General features: G+C 32.5%; 3 protein-coding genes and 1 long non-coding RNA gene across 6 annotated transcripts; 3 read left to right on the forward strand and 1 right to left on the reverse strand.

Moving 5' to 3' along the window:
* Positions 1-3: 3 nt before the first annotated feature.
* Positions 4-14,764, forward strand: LOC122535657 (rab11 family-interacting protein 4-like). 3 transcript variants are annotated; one of them, XM_043667385.1, is made up of 10 exons: positions 4-143; positions 2,647-3,207; positions 4,434-4,508; positions 6,720-6,758; positions 7,444-7,561; positions 13,188-13,352; positions 13,531-13,900; positions 13,986-14,131; positions 14,208-14,258; positions 14,346-14,764. In XM_043667385.1, the coding sequence occupies exons 2-10, from the start codon at positions 2,756-2,758 to the stop codon at positions 14,466-14,468; spliced, it is 1,539 nt and encodes a 512-aa protein (XP_043523320.1). In that variant the 5' UTR covers positions 4-143; positions 2,647-2,755; the 3' UTR covers positions 14,469-14,764. The 3 variants fall into 3 exon arrangements, with proteins under 3 accessions (XP_043523320.1, XP_043523321.1, XP_043523322.1); XM_043667386.1 differs by lacking the exon at positions 6,720-6,758; XM_043667387.1 differs by lacking the exons at positions 4,434-4,508; positions 6,720-6,758.
* On the forward strand, positions 7,632-9,311 carry LOC122535669. The gene is made up of 2 exons (XM_043667405.1): positions 7,632-8,224; positions 9,051-9,311. The coding sequence occupies exons 1-2, from the start codon at positions 7,850-7,852 to the stop codon at positions 9,309-9,311; spliced, it is 636 nt and encodes a 211-aa protein (XP_043523340.1). The 5' UTR covers positions 7,632-7,849.
* Positions 14,765-15,437: 673 nt separating the features above from the next.
* On the reverse strand, positions 15,438-17,763 carry LOC122535672 (piggyBac transposable element-derived protein 4-like). The gene is made up of 2 exons (XM_043667407.1): positions 17,431-17,763; positions 15,438-17,369 (listed from the first exon to the last, which is right to left on the reverse strand). The coding sequence occupies exon 2, from the start codon at positions 17,320-17,322 to the stop codon at positions 15,646-15,648; it is 1,677 nt and encodes a 558-aa protein (XP_043523342.1). The 5' UTR covers positions 17,323-17,369; positions 17,431-17,763; the 3' UTR covers positions 15,438-15,645.
* Positions 17,764-19,463: 1,700 nt separating this feature from the next.
* LOC122535670 lies at positions 19,464-20,833 on the forward strand. The gene is made up of 3 exons (XR_006308230.1): positions 19,464-19,722; positions 20,354-20,424; positions 20,730-20,833. It is a non-coding gene; the product is annotated as an uncharacterized LOC122535670 (long non-coding RNA).
* The last annotated feature ends 218 nt before the right edge of the window (positions 20,834-21,051 follow it).

The following is a 21,051-nucleotide window of genomic DNA, read 5'->3' on the forward strand; positions in this document are numbered from 1 at the left end:
CGATATTGTGGATTTAACTACGTGTTTTCGCGGGCGTACCTGTCTGCACCAAGGATAGTTGCTGTGACATTTTTTTCTGTGCGTCTATTACCTGATCATGACTTAGTGTGCACAGGTGTTTACCTCAGGTGACAGGTAGAAAGGTGCATCTGCCTCGGATTTTTCATTCTCTTTTGTGTTCTACAAATTCAAGCGTATATAATTCTCGTTCACTCTATTGCGACTGATTATTTCAAGCCGAAAAATTTCATCTCGTATATATCAGTGCAACGTAATTTTCCCTACATTTTTTTTTTTTTTTTTTTCGGAGGGTGGGGGACTAAATTATCGTTTGGTTCAAGGTGAGTGTTCAACGAACGAAACAACAATGCAAAAAATATCTTACCGTTTCTCTCGAAAATTCTCATTCTTTTTGAGACCATCACGAAACGTACATTATGTGAAACGATTATTAACAAGAACGAAACGCTGACAATTCCGCGATGAATTAAATAAAATTCAATATAGTATTTTAGCTTTATTCTTAAATACCAAAGTTTGTATCGATCCTTCATAGGTTAACAAATAAATAAGTTCTGTGCAATAGTCGATCGTTAAGTAACACTACGTTCAAGGTGGGCAGGATAAACGTGATATTCACATTTTCTTTTTTTATTCACTAACAAATATGATATTTTTAATAATGTTTCGTACGTGAAACAATATATGGGTCGAGTAATTGTTAGAAACAGATTATCGTCGTAACTGCAAAAAAAGGTTGAATATTCATGTTGTTTGTTATGAAGCAGATACATATTGTCTAAATTAAAAGAGTTTGTAAAAAAAAGAAAGAGCCGCGTTGCTTTCATCAGAGGGCCGAACGATGAAAAAGCTAACGATATTCCTGTGTCATTATAATTAAGGTTAGAGGTATCGTACGCTGTTGAGCGTTAAATATATTCTTCATCTACACTTTCGAGCTTGCTCTAAATAGCGTACTGGAATCTCCTGGCGATTCGAAACGCATCTACGCATTCCGTTCCGAGTGACAAGTACCTGGAAACCGAGACGCCAGTTACCTCGTGGATAATTTTCGTAACTAGTCGTAATAATGCTAATAAAGATCTTTGTATTCAAAGTGATGCCTCGTGTATTCATTCCACGTATCCGACAAAAATATAAAAAGGGTAACAGATAATTGTGGAAAATCAAGCCGATTTGGATGTTCGAACCGACTGTTTATTATAACGCATAACTGAAAGTGAAAATTTAAATGATCATTAATTATTTAACTGTTACGCAATCACTTCGTAGAGGAATAACAATAAAATATTTAATTTATATAAATGATCGATAATAGGTAAGGTCGAAGTAGCGAATCGTGGCAAAACATATGAGGTGAAAATCTGGAATCATTAAAATAATATTATGTTACCTACATCGTTTTCTTTGTCTAATTGTTTACGTTAAATTTGTTAACGTTTCTTTTTACATAATTTTATGACTACAATTTTGAACTTGAGAACAGAAAGATATTATTAATAATGCATCCGATATTTAGGCTAGAATTGATGATGTGTCTTTTGCCCAAAAAGTGTAACACATATTCCAAAATTAGTATTTGTATTAGTGGAAAAATGCTATAAGAAGCAAAATATTTCCAATCGCTTTTCAAATAGCAAGCAATATACGATGATAATGTGATTATTAAAATGCACTTTTACCGAATGATGTTCTCTTTCGTGATTATCTCTTTGACTATTTCAATTAGTATGGCTTCACTTACCGTGTGGTACGTTCAACACGAGTATGAAAATCGATTGAATTCATAACATATGATTGAGTACAAGATAATTCGAGATGTAGATTACTTTGTCACGTACTTTGTACAATATATATAAATATTACAAAACATTAACTTTCTTGAATAAATCAATTAAATTTTTCATTTATGCAATAAGCTTTAATTTAATCAAACATTTATTTAAAATTAATGGCAATCGTTGTTCTCTAATTCTTTAAAGTCCTTCAAAAAGATCACCATGGAACGAATATGGTTAATATGTATTTCACTGTTCTCAATCAATTATTCTGTTACTAAAAATATAAAACATTTGTTGCAATTATACCTGTTTGACATACACGTCCTTTACAAGTCAGTAGAATGAACAAAGTGCAGTCTAAAATGAATGACATTTTTCAAATTTTGTTTGAACAGAAAGAAAGATATTACTTGACCTTGAGAAATGCAAATATACCGTATATGTGATACATACGCGAGTAGGTATATGAGCATTTAGCTTATGAGTTGCTTGGACATTTCTTATATCTTGAGGTCTGACTCAGTGCACCGTGACTTATTGTTAGTGCGCTCGGTTCTCACGCTTTTCTCGGACTCAGCTGTATAACGTTGCATATTCATTAAATCGCATTCACACAGATTGTAGACTTATTGCCCCGTAAATTATATGCGAGATGTTCTTACAGATAAAAATCTCGTTTCGTTCTTCCCCCGGAGGAGAAGCTTTTGCCGTTAGTCCTCGGCAACGTGTGTTGAAAAGATAAAACGGAGAATGTGTTACATTCCATTTCATCTTTTTACTCGCGATCGGCTTCGCTCTCTTACTGTTCCCGACCGTCTGACTCATTAGAAACGACGTTTTTCAGTAACGACCGGTTCTACCGGCGAGGTAATCAGTGATCGAAGGAGCTCCGGCATCCCTCGGTTCTCGTTTGGTCATCGAGCTTTTCGCTCCAATCTGGACGATAACGAAGGATGGTAAGCTCCAGTTCGCCCGGCGTAAATGTCTCGCCAGCTAATAGCGTGGCTACATCACGTGTCGTCGTGTCTGACAGTGACGTAGCTCGTGATGGTGACGCCATCTTACCGAGCACCCGCCAATCATACCGCGCGGAGGACGAGGGTGGTCATGTAAACGGAGCTCCTGCTGCCGTCGAATGGAGCCAAAGCGGTCCGCCCTCGATTTCTATGTCGGTTGACCTGCATAATCTCATCAATCCGAATCTCCAAGACTCTGGACATTATTCCGCCAGTCCCGACAACGCCGATGCCTCTGCCTCACCTTGTAACGTTAAGTCTGCGAAAAATCACGAAGAAGAGGAAAGTTACGAGGCGTTTGGCTCCGTCGAAGGTGACGCTGATGACGGGGTGGAATCACCAGGTGGTAGCAGTTCCGCGCCTTCACCCACTGGCAACAGTTCTCTCAAGTAAGTTCGTTGCCCCTCTTCTCTATACATATACACGTACATATATATATACTAACTGTATATTGATCGGTTTTCTTTTTTGCATAATAATATCGATGGTACTTGTACTGATTTGAAGAAATCGACGTAATTTTGCGCGCGAGTATTTTTAAATACCCCAGTTTCCGGATGTGACTTGTAGAGGGTGCTCTGATCGTTCAACACACGTGTACTGTTCTTTTAGGAGAATAACTAGGGTAATTAGGAAGATAATTTTCATTTTCATTTTCAGCGTAGATTATAATATGGAGGAGCGAGATTATCTTGAAAAGTATTGTAAAAATTGTAGGGATAATATAATAAATATATATATATTTTTTTATTGGATCATCAACATTAAAAAGTAAAATGCATTAATTATAGACACGATAAATATAATATGTTTCACATGTTTTAAAATTTGTTTAAAGTAACAATTTCTTACATTTTGTACGAATATTCATTCGAGTAGATTTGTTCTCACGATAAAATCAATGCTTCGCTAGTAATATAATGTGTAGAGAAAAAGACTTTCAACGTCTTATTATCTTTCGCGCTTGAATTATTAATATTAATTCTTCGCGTTTTCTTCCGAACTATGCTGCGTTTCTAACGTTTCTTTGCGTACATAGAAATACACACACACACACACACACACACACACATACACACACATACATATTTATAATTATATCAAAGAATATACAACATTTTATTTTATTTTGTTTTATTTATATTTCTTGTATTAATTATCTTGTAATTATATTTTTTGCGATTATTAAAATTGAAATCGACGAGAACATAGTAATTAATATAAAAAAAAAAATTGAAATTTGATTTCAGAAGGTTTTGAGATATGCTTTGATTCATTAACTGTTATTCATAATTGAAATATACGTGCCCTATCATTCCAACGTGATACAGTGCACTAATTCATAGATAATGCTGATTGTAAAACATATATGTAAATTATTAATTTAGCATTCTGATGAACACGATATTAAGCTAATTTAGTGTTCATTCTGATGAGTGCGATATTAAGCTCATAAGTGTTATGCTTATGTGTTTATAAATAACTGAATTAATTAAAGATTAATAGTAAAATTTATCTGTTTAACAGTAGAATTATTTAAATTTATTTAAATTTCTATAAATCTAGTTTATTTTAAACATATGGTCCTCAAGTTTCTTTGTTCTGTTTTAATTAGAAATCCAAGAAGCCCCAATTCGACCATAGGAAGGCATTCTTGGTTACGAACGTCACTTAGGCGAACTCCTCCTTGGTAAGACTTCTTCATTTTTTTTCTTCTTGCGAAAATTCCAAACTTTTGAATCCTTCGCGGTTCGCGTTCTATCCGTATATAGATTTTAGTAGAAAAGTTTAGTCCTATATAGCTGCTTAAACAAGTTAAAAAAATTTAAACAAGTCTACCACTCGAACGGATACGAATTTATATTGAATTTCTTTCTGATGTTCTGATGCTTTGTGCGTTCGTACGTTTTCATCGTAAATATCAAAATATCGAACATTAAATGTGCATCCGTTTCCCTTTTTCACATTTCGATTTTCAAATTCGTGTTTCGCATTCTTGAAGTTTTTTTTCCGAGCCTCCGCAGATATGCAAAGCGGCACGGTTATATACATAAAAGATGAGGTGAATCATGCCGGTAATGACTGCAATAATTGGAAGAAAGCTGTTCGAACGTGGCGCGAAAGTTACACGGCACAGTAGTAAAAATGAAGTTTACGCACCGCCGGTACTATAATCGCTGGGTGTTTAGATCTAATTTGCCGGCGGGAGAATTCCCTTCTCGATCCGAGAGATGGAACAATGACGAGGCTGCCGTGCGAAAAAAATTGCCGTTGTGAAACCGTCTGATAAATCACGGTTGTCTGGTCGTGTTAATAGACCGAGGCAGATAAGAAACTCTCTTTAATCCTCCGAGGAAAGGTATCCGCAGTTATCTGCAAGAGGCTCTTGTTAAAATTTCATTCAGGAACATGTCTATAACGATCTGTATGACACGGAGGAAGTCGTTATACCAGAGTGGTATAGAACGCCAGGAACAATATTAAGTATACCGTACGCAATAGCTCTTTCCATTCTGGCATCCGCGATATTACGTCGTAAGAATTTTCCTAGATAATATATTTGCTTGACGAAGTCAGGTAATTAGTCGGTCTACGTAGTTGTAACGACCGTGTTTGTAATTTGTTCACCGCGTGACACGAGACTTGCTACAAATAAACAAGTTGTCGGCGTTCCTCGGTATTGTGTACAGTGCAAACGGTTTCGGACGATTGGAGCCGTTGGCTACGAGGAGGAGCCAAGTGGGGAAAAAAGGAAAAAGAAGAAAGCGCTTTCGCGAGTAGAACGTTTCCATTTCTGCGCCTGTTATTAAGTGTCGAAGCATGGAGGATATGTACAGGGTGTCTCAGGACCAGTGATCATACAACTGACAATGAGTGGGAGGTGATGTTTCGTGAAGAAACGAGCCGAAAAGAATGAATAAAGATTATTCGTCGAAGCGTTTCGAGAAAACCCAAGTTTAAAAATTGATCAATACTATATTTGAATTTAGCTAATTCCAAACACACGATAGAAAAGGATGATTAGCAAGAGGTTATTGCACGTGCGAAAATAAACAAAGAACGTGGAATAGAATTTTTATGTAAGATGCCTCGTTCTCGAGAGAAAGTCGAGTTTGAAAATTTATCGAGTGTATTAAGGCAATTTTCAATGAAAGTCTATTACATTCGAAAATTTTATTTTATATTTTTCACTTAGTTTTGCGGAATATCATCGATCATTCACTTTTGTGCAGCACGGTATTAACCAAATTGAAATAATTGATAAATTTCTCGAACTCGATTTCGAAGGCCTCGAGGAAAAAAATTTTAGTCTTTCTTTTCGACTTACATTCGTTTTTTTTTTTCCACTTCCTATTTGGTTTCACTTCTGTATATATCAACGATCTATGTACATTTATTGTCCACGTTTACATATATGAAAGATCACGATTGAAATTGCGCATTGTACACTTGCCAATGATATTAGAATAGAATTGATCAATCAGATATTCTTTAACGATTATAGTGCTAAAATAAGTAATATTTTCTTGGCAACGTTCGCTATTTCGTAACGAAATTTCAACCTTCGTCTATTCTAACCGACTACATATTTGATTCATTTATAGAAATTGTAATTTGGCTCGATTTCGAGATCTCACCCGTGGTGAACAGAACATCACCAGCTTACTCGAAAATTTTATAAATCTTCGAAAATTTCGTAACGTTCGTAATTTTGATATAGGGGCGAGTTAAACCGTAAAATCGGATGTACATAAATGTTTCAATGGAAGAGTAACTCTTGGCTGAAAAATTCAGTAACAGTGTTTTAACCGTTATGTTCAGCGAAAAGTTCTATTACGTAAGAGAATATCTTAGCATATTTTTCACGGTCATGTTCACTTTTTTTTTTTTTCTTTTCCAGTTCCGGAAGGAAGCGACTTAGTTCCAATGCATTAGCAAGGTAAGAGCGAGCGAAAAAAATTATTCCTCTGTAGTAGCAACTATACCACACTATGTTACGTAAATTGTTTCATTTTAATAATTGATAATTACAACAATTCTACGGATCGACGAACATACTTGCATTTGTACAATTCGTTATAGGCACTTTAGAGAGATGCCTCTGAAAAGGGTAGAGATATTTTTTATTTCATCATTGGAGTCGGCGTGTCGGCGTGTGTTGACGTCATGGGATAACAATAGCTACGATCCAACGCTGGAACTGAATTTACAATTCAGAGAAAGAAGTCTTAGGGTGTATTCAATGGATAATTTTCAGATCCTTTCACGACAAAACGCAAAACGACAGACTTTCTAAAGCGTGGGCACTGGCCTGCACACGCACTTCCACATCCCGTTTCCTTTTACGCTTCCATAAATGCTTTGAATATATGTTTTTACCTCATTATCTATATTTATCATCTTACGACATTTCATCGTCTCCAATGGCATTATGTGGCATCTCTTTGTCGAAAATATAATTGTATTGTGTGACTCTTCCAATTAACCGTCATCAATGCGTGTATGTTCATTTTAATTATACATCGGGATTGCTTATGTTTTTAAGAGAGAATGAATCGAATTCAATCATGTTCAAAATTTTCAATACATCGTTTGTTAATATTTGTCTCTTTTTTTTTTTACAGCCAACTTTATCGAAGCAGTAGCTTCAATAGCTCTGGTAGAAGCTCCAACTGTGATCCCGCGGACGATATGTACAGCGATGTCTCCCTCGAGGATGATGTCATTGATCTCAATCATAGAGTGAGTGTCATTAACTGTTAATTTATTGTTAGATCTGCTACTTGCAATGCCATGTTATATAACGCTTCAAGTACCTGAAGTTTCCACAATGCTCGATATCGATATACAATTTCCTTCGCCCGTTAATCATGTCAAAATTTATTCACGCGAAATGACGTTTAACCTTACGTTTGCTACCATCATTAAGCAAAATTATCGATTTCATCATGCAAGAGTATAACGTCTGAAATACCATCGAATTTGCAGAGAACGTATTTTAAACTCAATGAGATATCATCGGGGTCTTAGATGTGTGCTACTAATACACCCTGTCGATCGTCACCTCGATCAAGATCACCAACAGAAAATCCACCAGACGATGTCAGATTCCATCAGCAACATCCGGCACATCCACCACCACCTTACGCTTACTACCCACCGCCTTACCCACATTTGAATCCATATGGCCCTTATCCATATTATCCTGGTGGATTTTATACACCGTCCTACTGTAGCAATGATGTACCACCCCAAGAGACGAAAGGTCCCTCTTGGTTCAGCATTCTGTTACTGATCTTTCTGTTGGTGTGTGTCGTTAGCATTGTTTTCTATCGGTCCTTGTCCCATGAGATACGGCGAAGACTAAACGTCAGGCTGCCTAGCTTGCAAGTGCAACCAGCGCAGGTAAATTTGGCATCCGGTTGTTGCGTAATTGGCCTTTATTTTTATTCTTCCCCACTGACTGACGTTACGCTGTCGCGTAATTGCTTTGAAAGCATAAACACCGGGTTAATTGCGAATAGTTGCAAAATTAAATGGAGAATAGGTTAAATAGGGAAACTGTGGTTCAAGATTTTTGGGGTATGAAGTATAGTTATTGCTGAAAAAAAAACGCTTTCGATTGACATGAATCACTGGTATGAATTGGTGCAGTGAATCACGGCCCCGTTATCGCTAATGACTAACTTGCCTCTGCTTGTAATATGTTTGCTTTGGTAAAGATGTGAAATTCAGTGAACAATGATGTACTTACAATGATAAAGTTGAACTAACTAAGTAGATATTGCAAATAGAAGGAAATTAGCCCATTGTGACATTGAAATTGAGAGTCATTACTTTCACAGCTGATCTCTAGATTAATTTTTACATATATAGATTTATATACGTAAATAAATCAATTATTCTATAAATCTCAAATATTTTTCCTCTGGATATTCCACAATTATTTTGTTGATGTCGATGAATACGATTATGATAATAGCAGTAAATAATAGCATAGGTATGGAAATATTGAGGATCAAGTAAACGATAAACATAATGACATCCTCAATCGATCTCGAGTAGATGTAATTTAGTAAACAGAGCGTGTTTTAGAAGGTTAATAATAAATAGAGGGCACAAACGTTTCTCACATCCAGGATTATAATCGTGGGGACAGGGTCCTTTAAAAAAAAGCGATTTCCTGACCGAGCAGCCCCTAAAAAAAACGGTGATCTTTCTGAACCTGTAGACCGCGAAGAGGAAAAGTGATGCGAAACAGAATTACCCCACTGAATTTATTGTTTATTCTGATGTAACTGACCCACTCGATAGAGATTTCAATCTTATCTGCGAGGGATGCGAGAGCCAAAATGGAAATTACTCGAAGTGTATATGGGACAGAAGTAGAAACGAAGGTATCATAGAGTATTCGTCAGACAACAAAATCGATGTTGCTACAGATGTATCTGACACGTTTGTGAACGAAATTACTCGATCGGTCGCTTCTTAGAATCATTGAAAAACTGAAAACGAGGATCAAGCGATGAAGATTTAATTCGATAACGATCGAGCAAACAGCATCAGCGAATGATAGAAATCGAGCCTCGAATTCGTATTGAAATTCAAGAAATAAAAATTTAATAAGCTCGAGAGACCTTTCCCGATGTTCACACATTTTCTTAGCGCACATTATGCATTCACAGATTTATGAGTAAGAAGATAATTGTTGCGATAACCTAGGAAAGAAATTTTACGATCACGAATAGCTGAATGAATTGCATAAGAGCAAGGTAACGCATTTTATTAAGGCGCGATGTTTTCATTCGATGTAAATTCGATCGCATGAATCGAATTCCACGTTATTCATAGACCGATGTATTTATTGCAGATTTAATACTTTTTTAATGACAAATGCGACTCTCGAGTTAGAGGAATGCAATCGGAATACAGAACTGACGAAGTTTGCTGATTTGAATAAGTCAGACTCTTTGGATTTACCACATTATTTCTGCGTGATAATTAAAAGCATTTGTCATTTTGTTGTATCATCCATCTTTATGATAGTGGAGTGAAAAAAGTTGGTTTGTGATTTTGCATCATATTCCTCTTTGAGTCCTGAATGAAAAAAATGACATATATTTAACTTTCATAGGAAGACAAATCATCGTACAATCTTCTTTACTCTGTTGCGTAATGTTTACAGGATTTTTAATTACCTGCTCGAGAAAAATTGAAGATAAGAAAAAGTTTTGTGAGAGTGATATAATAAATTAGAAAAAATTATGATATAAGTTAATATAAATGGAACATGGTTAACGAAAACGTGTGAACAGCAGCAAAGACCAATAAAAAGATCTATGCTAAAATATTCGATCCAATTAATTTAATTCTTTCTTTAATTCAGAAAATTAAATTCAATCTACGAATGCTATAAATAAGTGACTTCTTAATAAGTTAGCTTAATGAATGTCAAATACACGTGTGATAAAATATAAAAAAAAAAAAAATACGATCGCTACACGAGACAATAAAATAAATTAGTCGTGATATGGTATATTTAACGAAATAAATTATTCAGGTATTGAAAAGTAAAAGAGAAATAGCAAAATTAATAAGTCTATCGAAAATTAATTAGAGATAAAGTATGACATGTGCTAAATTATCATCTGATGGAATTATTGGGTGGAGAGGTTGGCCTTTTATAAATTTTTTGATTATTCTTATTGCGATTGGTTATCTCGCATATGCTGTTTATAAAAAGCTGAAAGATTCCGGCGCAGCTCTGATTCCGGATTTGATGTAGAAGCAAAAATCATGTGAATTAATTTGTCAACGAAGTCCTCTTATTTATTCTACACGGTATTTACATCGCTCTGTTTAATAAGATTCATTGAATTTACACGATAAGAAATATTCTTCTGAATTCTATAAATCTAGTAACGATACTATCTGTAAATCTTTGTTTACTAAAAACATGAGTCTTTTAGTCATTTATTTATACATATATAGGATTTTTTTATAATGATAATGACATGTTCGTAATGGTTAGCGCGGCATCAGCTCTCAGTATCTCCCAGATAATTTTGACGTGAAATGTGCTTCGACAGTAACACAAACCATGTATCGTAAAACGATATGGGGGCGTATATTCTTTTCCATCAGTTATCAAAATCATTACGCAAATTATATATATATAGGTCGATAATGACATAATTATCACCAGAAAAATATGTTGCAAAAAAGAATATAATTCGTCACGTAAACATTATTCGGTAACTTCAAATTTTCTTAATTAAACCTCGAAGTTTAACTAAGGAAAAAAGTTCGCACGTATTTGCCCTCCTTATAAAAGCTGAACGTCGATGGGCAAGAAATTTTACGTATTCAAATTCATTAGATAAAAAGAAGCACGTGAAATACATTCCTAGCTAGCTTTAATTGGATTTCTAAAGTATGCGTAGGGGTGGACGAAATTCTTAGTTCAGCGTAACGTGCCACGTACGACGTATACGTGATTCAACAGAGTTAGTCGATACGTAGTATGGAGTTCACAAATAGCCTCTCGGCTACTCCCAGCTTACAGTGGGCGATTGAGACGAACGATTATATTCGAAGTACGCCTAAAGAAACGGATGTGCGCGTAGTGTTGTGCTCCTCTCTGTGCAATTTTCGATCATCCTTGTGTTTATTCACCGAGATTCGTTCTTCTCCACCTGAACACATGAAATTTGGAGGTTAGGTCGTTAGTGACGGGAAGGTGTTGTTTTGTCGGCCGTGGAATAGTATGGGTAGGGAACCGGCGTACCTTCACGTCGTTCTAACGGAATAATCCTCTGTATCGGATTAGTCAAAGAGGATGACGAGTTTACCTGCCACAGGCGTGACATGAGAGATCGCGAATCAGAATGGATTCGAACAATTACGATGAGCAGGCAGACACAGGTGCGATCGAACGTTACGATCGTGATAATCGAATAACTTCCGGGGAGGGGCCGTCTCCTGGACCTGGAGCCGGCCTCGAATATGATTTGTGGGAAGGCCAATTTCAATTTGTTGGACAACCGTCTTCTCGCGGTAGTCGACTACCTCGTCGTCGTGGTCCTCGACTTACCGAGCAAGTAAGACAGTAATACCGGTTATCGTTATCTGTATACGATTTGTTCTTGAGAAATGTAAGAAACTAAACGTATGACATAAAAATAAATTATATAGTAGATGTAATTCAGTAGCTGCGTAGTGAGTATTGTTAGTAATAATCTTTTTTTTTTTAATGCATTATCATTGCCATAATCGTAATCGATTAGTGAGACATGATATAATACTGACTTATTTGATAACAGAGGAATAGATAACCGTAATACAGGAAAAATAATTTAGATGTATCAGAATTATGATCTCGACTTGTCCCATTCTGAGTTTTTCCATTTGAATGAGCTAACAGATAGTGAGCATCGAAGTAATCTTTCGTAGTTGCGTTTAAAAAGTGGAAATATATATATATAATGTATTTAAAAAATGGAAAAAAATTTATATGTTTATATATATATATATATATATATATATGTTTATATATATATATATATATATATGTATATATATATAAACATATAAATTTTATACATATATATATATATATATGTATATATTATATATATATATATAAAATGAAAAATATGCGCTTTTCAAATTCTTAATTTTTGTTAAATGAATTTGAATGTCATGTAAGAGAATTAGCATTTTAATTTTTATTTATTTGTTGCAAACTATATGTAGATAAAAAATATTTATTTCGTTCATAATTCACCTTCAAAACACATATTTCAAATCCTCTAATGTTTCTAAACATTGCGTTAATACATATTTAAATAATAGTTTGACCTCTGAAGTGATAACTGATAATTATATTTTTTAAATGGAGCCAGTTGTCGTACGAAAAAGAAGTATTAATTTCATAGCTAAGCAAATTCGTATTTTATATATATTCATGTCTAGCGTATTATATAGGTATTCTAGCGTTGAAGACAGTGGTGCTTGTTGAGCATATGATACGAAATAATTTTAGATTTATTGAACTTACTTATTTATTGAAGTAATAATTTTTAACATATTATTTATGTTTCCTAATTATGTTTAAATTTTTTCAACAAGAATTCGTACAATATTAACAATGAATATTAATGGCTTCATTGAGAACCACTGGTTAATAAACGCGTACGTGTGCGGGCTTTTAAATGCGAAGTTATCTTTACCTTTGTCAATAGGGGTTTTTTTAATATTTCTATGCTATATCCTTTAAAAATTATTTTCGCACCTTCAAGTGTATGAAATTATATTATAGAAAATAAAAATTAAGGGATTAATTACAAAATATATTGTATTTTTCCAGGTTCAAATGATTCAAGAACAAATGCATGCTTTAGTAGACACCCAGTCGGTCGGGGAAGAACGGTATGCTAGGGTGAAACAGGAAAATGCTATGTTACAGGCAAGAATTTTAATGTTAGAAGAGGCTGCCAAAGATGCTGAAACAAGAGCCGAAGAAAGACTTCAGGTAACTTGACATTAACTATGTTGATATCATATAATGATTATTGTGCACTTATATTTATTATTATTTTATTATTTATTATTGTATACTATTATATTTGTATACTAATTATGATATTATATAATGATTATTGTATACTTATTTATACAAATATGAAATTTATAACATGATTATGTCCTAGGCCGAACAACGAAGACATAGAGATTGGGCAAGTCGGTTAGAACGCGAGCGACAATTACAATTAGAAAATTATGCCATCAAGTTGCAGGCAATAGAATTAGAAGGAACTAGTTTAAGGGATGAAATAGGAAGGTTACGTGAACAGTTGGAAAAAGCTAAAGCAGAGAAAAGTCGGCTAGAAAATGATCTGGAAGAAGCCAAAAGAGAAATAGATACTGTTCGCGAAAGTGAGCGGCAAACCATAAGCCGGGCTAACGAAACTCACTATCAACTTGAAGCTATTAGAGAAGAACTTTCTATGAAAGTCGAGAATCAACAAAAAATAGAGGAATTAATGCAAGAAGTAGCGGAACTTCGGGCTTGTAATAAAAGTAAGTTGCAATCAATATCGTTCGTGATTGATCTTGAAAGAACGTTTGCAATAATATTATAAAAATTATATTTCTTTTCGATAAGGTTTGGAGGAATCTCGAGATGAATTACAAGCTGCAGCGGCTCTGCAGGCAGGCCGTGAACTTTTAATGTTAAATCCCTGTAATAATTCTACTGAGAAAGGACCTAGTCTCGCTGTAGAATTATTAGCTGGCATGAATCAAGATCAAGTATGTTATATTCAAATATGAATATTGTTTCTTGTATTTTGTCTCTCTCTCTTTTCATTGTTTATGTTATTTACAGATGGACGGTCAGCTTTCCGGAGATAATGGTGAACTGTGTAGTATATCTGAAGTATGTATCAAATTAGAAATGAACATATATTTATGTACGTAAATTTACTTATGCCGATTATTAATTTTTCATTTTAAATTATTGTAGATAAAACAAGCTTTAAAGGAGCAACAGGAGGTCAATACGCAATTAAGGGCATACATTGATGGGATTTTATTGAATATAGTTGAAAACTACCCCCAATTGTTAGAAGTGAAACAAAGTCATTGAACTATTACATGAATAGACAGTTATTGAATTTAATGTTAATTGTTCAAGGCAATTGTACTTTGTTGGAATTCTTGATTATTTATAGATTTATACGAGCAATTTTGTCACAGTTATACACAAGTACCATATGGGAAAGCAATTTCCGTCCACGTGAACTTAAAATTTTAATAATGTATTATGAATATTGAATTAAAAATTTTCACTGCCATGTTATTATTTCGCTCATACATTTCTAATGTGAAAGGCAGTGAGCAAATGAAAAAGTTAAAATAAGAAATATATAAAATCTAATTAAAGAATTATTGTAAATTCTGCGTCGTCCGAACTTCAAATTCGAGGCCTTATAACATTGCCTTTATAGAAATAGTATAAAACTAAAAGTATAAAACTATCTTCACAGAAATAGTTAATGTATTGGTATAATTTATTATACATAAAAACATTAACTTTCTTTTCTTATAAGAAAATAATATAGTTGCATATTAGGATCATAAAAATTGTGATAGTAACAAAAATATCTATAAAATTTGATATTGATTCATTTCACTTATAAGATCTTAAAAATTAATGCTAAATGATATCGAGAACGTAATAAAGCGATTATATTTTACTACTTATAATTTCAACCTGCTTATAAATTCCATTTAATCAAAAATGTAATTTTTATTATATCATATAATAATTTATTATATCATATTTTAAAATCTTTGAATAAGATAATTATATTTTCAAAATTCTGGAATTCTCAACTAAAAATTATCTTAGTCAATCTAAATTTTGTAATTAAATAATATTAATTCGTTTTTATATTTAAATAAAAAAATAAGATTGTTCATCTCATAGTTTCTATAATCATTATTACAAAGAAAATATGACTTAATCAAGTTTAATTAAACTATTTTGTACATAATTGTTAGATACATTTTTACATAACAAAATATAATAAAACTCAAATTCGAGACAAAAGACAAAATCTTATTTCTAAAATTATAGTTCAAATAAATATAAAATTAATAAATAACACGTTTCATACTGTACAGTTTTCACGTGATTTTATATTGAAATATTCTTATTTATATAAGATATATGTAAAAAACATATATTTTACATTGGAATTGAAAAATTTATATAATAAGTAGAATATTATAGAAGAAATTTTGATAAATGTAGTTTATGCTTAAAATGGTATGTCACGATGTTCTTTGTTAAAACATGCCAAACTACAGAAATTAGGTTCATTAGGGCAATCGGCAGAAAATGCTGCTACTCGTTTTGTCTTCTTGCAAGAAATGCATCGTTGTCTTACTGGTATCAATTTACCTTCTCTTTTTTTAATTTCATGACGTTTTTTAGTGGTCATCATAATTTCACGAGATAAATTTTGAGAAACTGTATCCCGACAATCTGCTAAATAAATGACTAATCGTTTTTTGAACTCTACCAGTGAAATAGAATTATTTTTTATGCTATTATGCATTATCCAAGCATTTGTAACAGCTATATTTAACAACAGTTCAAAAGCTAATTTTTTATACCATTTTACATGTTTGTGTGATGAACATATCATCATTTGGTTAGAAACATCAATACGAGGCTTGCCTATGTTATAATCATGAAGAATTTTAGGTCTAGTACAATTAGATTTTCTTTTTCTATTAGTAACTGTTTCTACAGAATGTTTGGTAGATAATAATAAAACATTTCGGCTATCTTTCCATTTCATCAGTGTTAAACCAATACTATTTTCTTTTGCAAACATTTCTCCTGGTTTTAATTTCTTTGTAACCACTTCTCTAGAAATTCCACGGCAATTTTGTTGAACCATTCCTATTAAATGTGTACTTTTGGTAATTAATTCTTGAGCCAAGTCTATACTCGTATACCAACGATTAGTACATATGGTATGTCCTTTGTAAAATATATTTTGACAAAGTGAAATAATGGCATTTGTAGGGCTCGTTAATTTTTGATCTGATTTTTTGTTGCAATATGTTTGAAAGTTATAAGTATAGCCTGGATTGAAACATAATTTTAATATCTTGATACTATATTTGTATCCTTCTTGGCATATATATTTTGTCTTCAATTGTTTGATATAATCACGAAGTGGTATTACAAATTCATCAATATAAAGAATTTCAGGTGGATCGTAGTATTTTGTAAAATTTTCATTCAACGTATCAATAATTGGTCTGATCTTATAAAGTCGGTCGTTTAATAAATTTCCGTTTTCATTATTTGTGAAATGCAACATTTGTAAGAGCAATTCAAACCGATTTCGAGACATTATGGATTGTGGGAAACTTTGCCCATATATCTTACTCTTGGACCAGTATAAATGTACCTCGGGTACTATTACTAAATCCATCCAAATGAGAAGACCAAAGAGTCTCTTTATTTCATTTTTGGTGGTGGGAACCCATTGTTTCCAATAATTGGATTGTTTTTGCGATAATACTTGCGTTGCATATAAATTGGTCTGGTTTGCTATTTCTTGAAACATTTCTTCTGTAACCAGCAGCAAGTAAAAATTCTCTTCTTTGTTTGGATCACATTTAAATGATTTCAATCCAGGCACACCCACGAAGGGTTTTATATTAGGTTGATTCCCAACTGAATCCATCCATTCTTCGTCTTGCGAAGTGAAGTTATCATTAATGTCAGGTCTATTACTGTCACTTTCATTAGAAAATATTGAATAAGACATAGAAGTTGATGCATCGTGATCAGTTTCACTCGATGTGAAATACAATAATCTGTCTGAGGATGTAATTTGCAGTTTAGAGTAAGGTCGTACATTGGGTGAGAATTGTAATTGAGCTGATATATTATTGGAAATGTCTGTTTCTTGCATTCCTATACCGAATTTGTGTATAAATTGGACACAAATTGGAAATTGGCCTACAAATAAAATTAAAATTCATGAAATTATAAATAAAAGAAAGTTTACATTTTCACATACCTGTTATGTTTTTTCTATTTGATTCCAGAAAATATCTTCAAATTAATATATATATTTTAAAAGACATTTTACAGTGCAGTCAAAGTTATACTTAATTTAGTTTCAAAATACTATGATTTACTATTTAAATATATGTACGCTTTTAATTAATAGGTCCAATGACTAAAAATTGGCATTAATACCTATATATTATGGTCAATAATACAAACTGTGATAACTATCGTTAGCTATACTTGCTGTATATGTTACAATATAAACGAAATGTTATAACCATAGACTCGTAACGAATAGATCGATCATTTTATATAAATTTATGCCGCACGGTCTACGAGCATCAACAAAAGACAGAATAGACATGACACCTTATACAGTTTTCTGTTACATATACTGAAATGCCAACTTAAAATATATGTTTTCCATTTTTATCGTCATTTGCGACTTATTATGTTTATTAAAAATAAATTATTAAATAATTGCGTTTCTCTCTGTTTTAACATCTAAATTTCTTCTCGTTAACAATCGTCATATTGCAAAAGTGTATTGAAATTACAAAATATAACAAACTTGTGCATTCTTACGACTCATTTGCATTTCATGCGTGTTTATTTTGTGATTGATACTTTTCATGTGTGTTCACGTTCAATTTCAATCTAAATAATGAATATAATTCGCGAGAAATTAAGTATCATTCAAACAAGTATTCCGATCCATTAAACGAAATTGGAGAATTTTAACATATTTTAAAGATTAAATGAAACACAACGAAAGCTACGAATTTTAAATGGACAACAGAATTAGTGGAGTCTCATTTTTGGCATAGTGGCGCCATCTGTTGTAGTCAATGACTTGCATACGAGGTCATTTGTTGTTATAACTCATTAAAAATTAATGAATTATTATTTAAAGTTCAATAAAATGGCGAAAATAAATCGTGCAGCTAGTTTCAAGAGCTCACTGCAAAGATGAGATTTCAATTTTCAAAATCATGATTGACCTGATCATGAAAAAAAGAATTTGTGTGATGAAAAAACTTCTCTTCGGCGAGATGTTTGAATTTTTACAATTTTCGAAAAGAAAAGTATTCTTACATTTTTACATTTGCTGCATGATGTAAAAATAAATATCTCTGAACGAAACAAACTCGGAAGTGTCAAAGTGGAGACTTCACTCTTTAAAATAAAATTAATCAAATTAATTGTTTTATAATTTCTTTTCACGAAGTTATATTTGAAGTATCGACAATTTTTCATCTAGTGTATGAATACTTTTGTTCTTTTTTAAGGATTTCTCATGAATTTTGTGTGTTTGATTGACCAGAAGTTAACATTTCGTGCGAAATGCGCGCGTATTGAATTGAAATTATTTAATAATTACAGCGCCAACGGTGGAATACGCAATACACTTCCTACGATTCTTGAACTCGAAATCGATATTTCTCATGATCGAGTTTTACCGGGAAGTGGCGGTTAAAAATGGCGGAGAGAAGCACACCTCGTCTGTGACATCAAGAAAATATTATCCAGAAAGAAATATCACCGAGAAGTTTTCAAGCAAAAATTTAAATCAATAGTTGTTAAATTTATGTTTGTGTTTGAATTTTTAAGATAAAATCTGCGTTTTTGACTCCAACTCAAGGTATGATTTAACCAAATAATTATTACATATAATTTTTAACAATTAAAGAAAGAATCGCATATAAACATTTAGACAGACATACTATGCTAAAAGTTATAATTTTATATCAAAATTTCGATTCTAACCATTACAAATATTGTGACCTTCTAATATGACTACTTTTACTTCTATTGTAACAATTTTCACTCATTTGTTGATTCTTAACCTTATATTACATAATTCTTAACAATTCCAGTACTAAATTCAACAATAATTTATTGAGGATGTACGTATATAATAGCTAAAATAATAATTCTGTCTAACATAATAAAATTTCTCATGTCTTAGTTTAAAGTATTGACAACCTTTCAGCAAGTGTAGGAATACTTTTGTACTTTAAAGAATATCTCATGAATTTTGTGTATTTGATTTAGATTAAAGTTTTTTATTTTTTATTTCAAGTTATCATTTCGTGCGAAATGTGCGATTACAGCGCCAACGGTGGAATACGCAATACACTTCCTACGATTCTCGAACTCGAAATCGATATTTCTCATGATCGATTTTAAACCGAGAAGTGGCGGTTAAAAATGGCGGAGAGAAGCACACCTCGTCTGTGACAACAAGAAAATATTATCTAGAAAGATCATCCAGAAAAAAGTATCGAGAAGTTCTCAGGTAAAAATTTTAAATCAATAGCTGTTAGATGTGCGTTTGTGTTGTGTATTTTTAAGATAAAATTTGCATTTTGGCTTCAACTCATCGAAATTTGTCATTACCGAAAGCAGTGCATAATTTTTATTCCTTTAAATAATTATTACACATAATTTTTGACAACTAAAGAAATAATGACATATAACACTTAAACAGAATATACTATGCTAAAAGTCATTTATAATTTTATACCAAAATTTAATTTCAATTCCAACCAGTAGAAATATTGTAACCTAGTTATTGACTAAGTCATTGTTACATGTATATATATATATATATATATATATATTTTATTATATGCTTTTACATACTTATAATATTTTCTACTTATTTGTTGATTCTTCAATTTGATACTGCGTAATTCTTAACAATTTTAATACTAAATTCAACAATAATTTATTAAGAATATACTTATTTAACAGTTAAAATAATAATTTTATTATTTGTGATATAAAGAAGTTTTTCATTTCTCAAATAAAGTAAGGCCTTGGGGCTCGAATTTCAAAATAACACGAGCACAGTATTTATGTTCGTCAATGTTATCGTGCCTGGTCGTTCAAGTTCATCTTCTCCCCTACTACTTTTCCATTTGCAGGACGAGAAGTGTCGCGGAGAGTCATTTGGCTGTCGAATTTCATAACAACGACACGTATTACGTCACATTAGGTTCGTAACTATTTCTAACCTATCGAAAGCGTCTCTTCGATGGTGTCGCTTCTTCGACATACTTTTATTTCCATTTGTACTTCATTAATAGTATCATTTAATTAATACGCATGTGTTTATTGAGCATCACGATAACGAAATCATGTAGTGATTTGAAACTCTTCTTCACGCTAATCATTGATTTCACTCGTACGGTTACCGGTCTCGTACGTTTTTTCAGTAGAATTTGAAATTGATTATCGTTTCATTTTTACACATTTGCTTTCGTTTGATACATTTGTTTTAACTTTTGGTTTCTTTTGCAGGGTATCCCTTGATTCCTGATGTTGGGATAGAATACATAGATGCTACAATTATTAATGGACAATCTGCTATTCTTTCATGGAAATTTAATAACATTTTATTTGTTTTTTGGTAACATTTGATATATAATTTATACACATATTGAGATATGTATTTATACACATATGTGTATAAATTATAAAGTCGCAGTATGTAATTCCGTAATTATTTGAAATACGAAGATGAAAAGATAAAATTAATTTTTTATTTCGAATATATGTACAGATATATAGTTATATATATTCTTGTATTAGGTTATTAAATTCAAAGTTTATTATACCTGCT

Source organism: Frieseomelitta varia, unplaced genomic scaffold (genome assembly GCF_011392965.1).
Source record: "Frieseomelitta varia isolate USP_RPSP 00005682 unplaced genomic scaffold, Fvar_1.2 scaffold_751, whole genome shotgun sequence".
Classification (NCBI taxonomy): domain Eukaryota; kingdom Metazoa; phylum Arthropoda; class Insecta; order Hymenoptera; family Apidae; genus Frieseomelitta; species Frieseomelitta varia.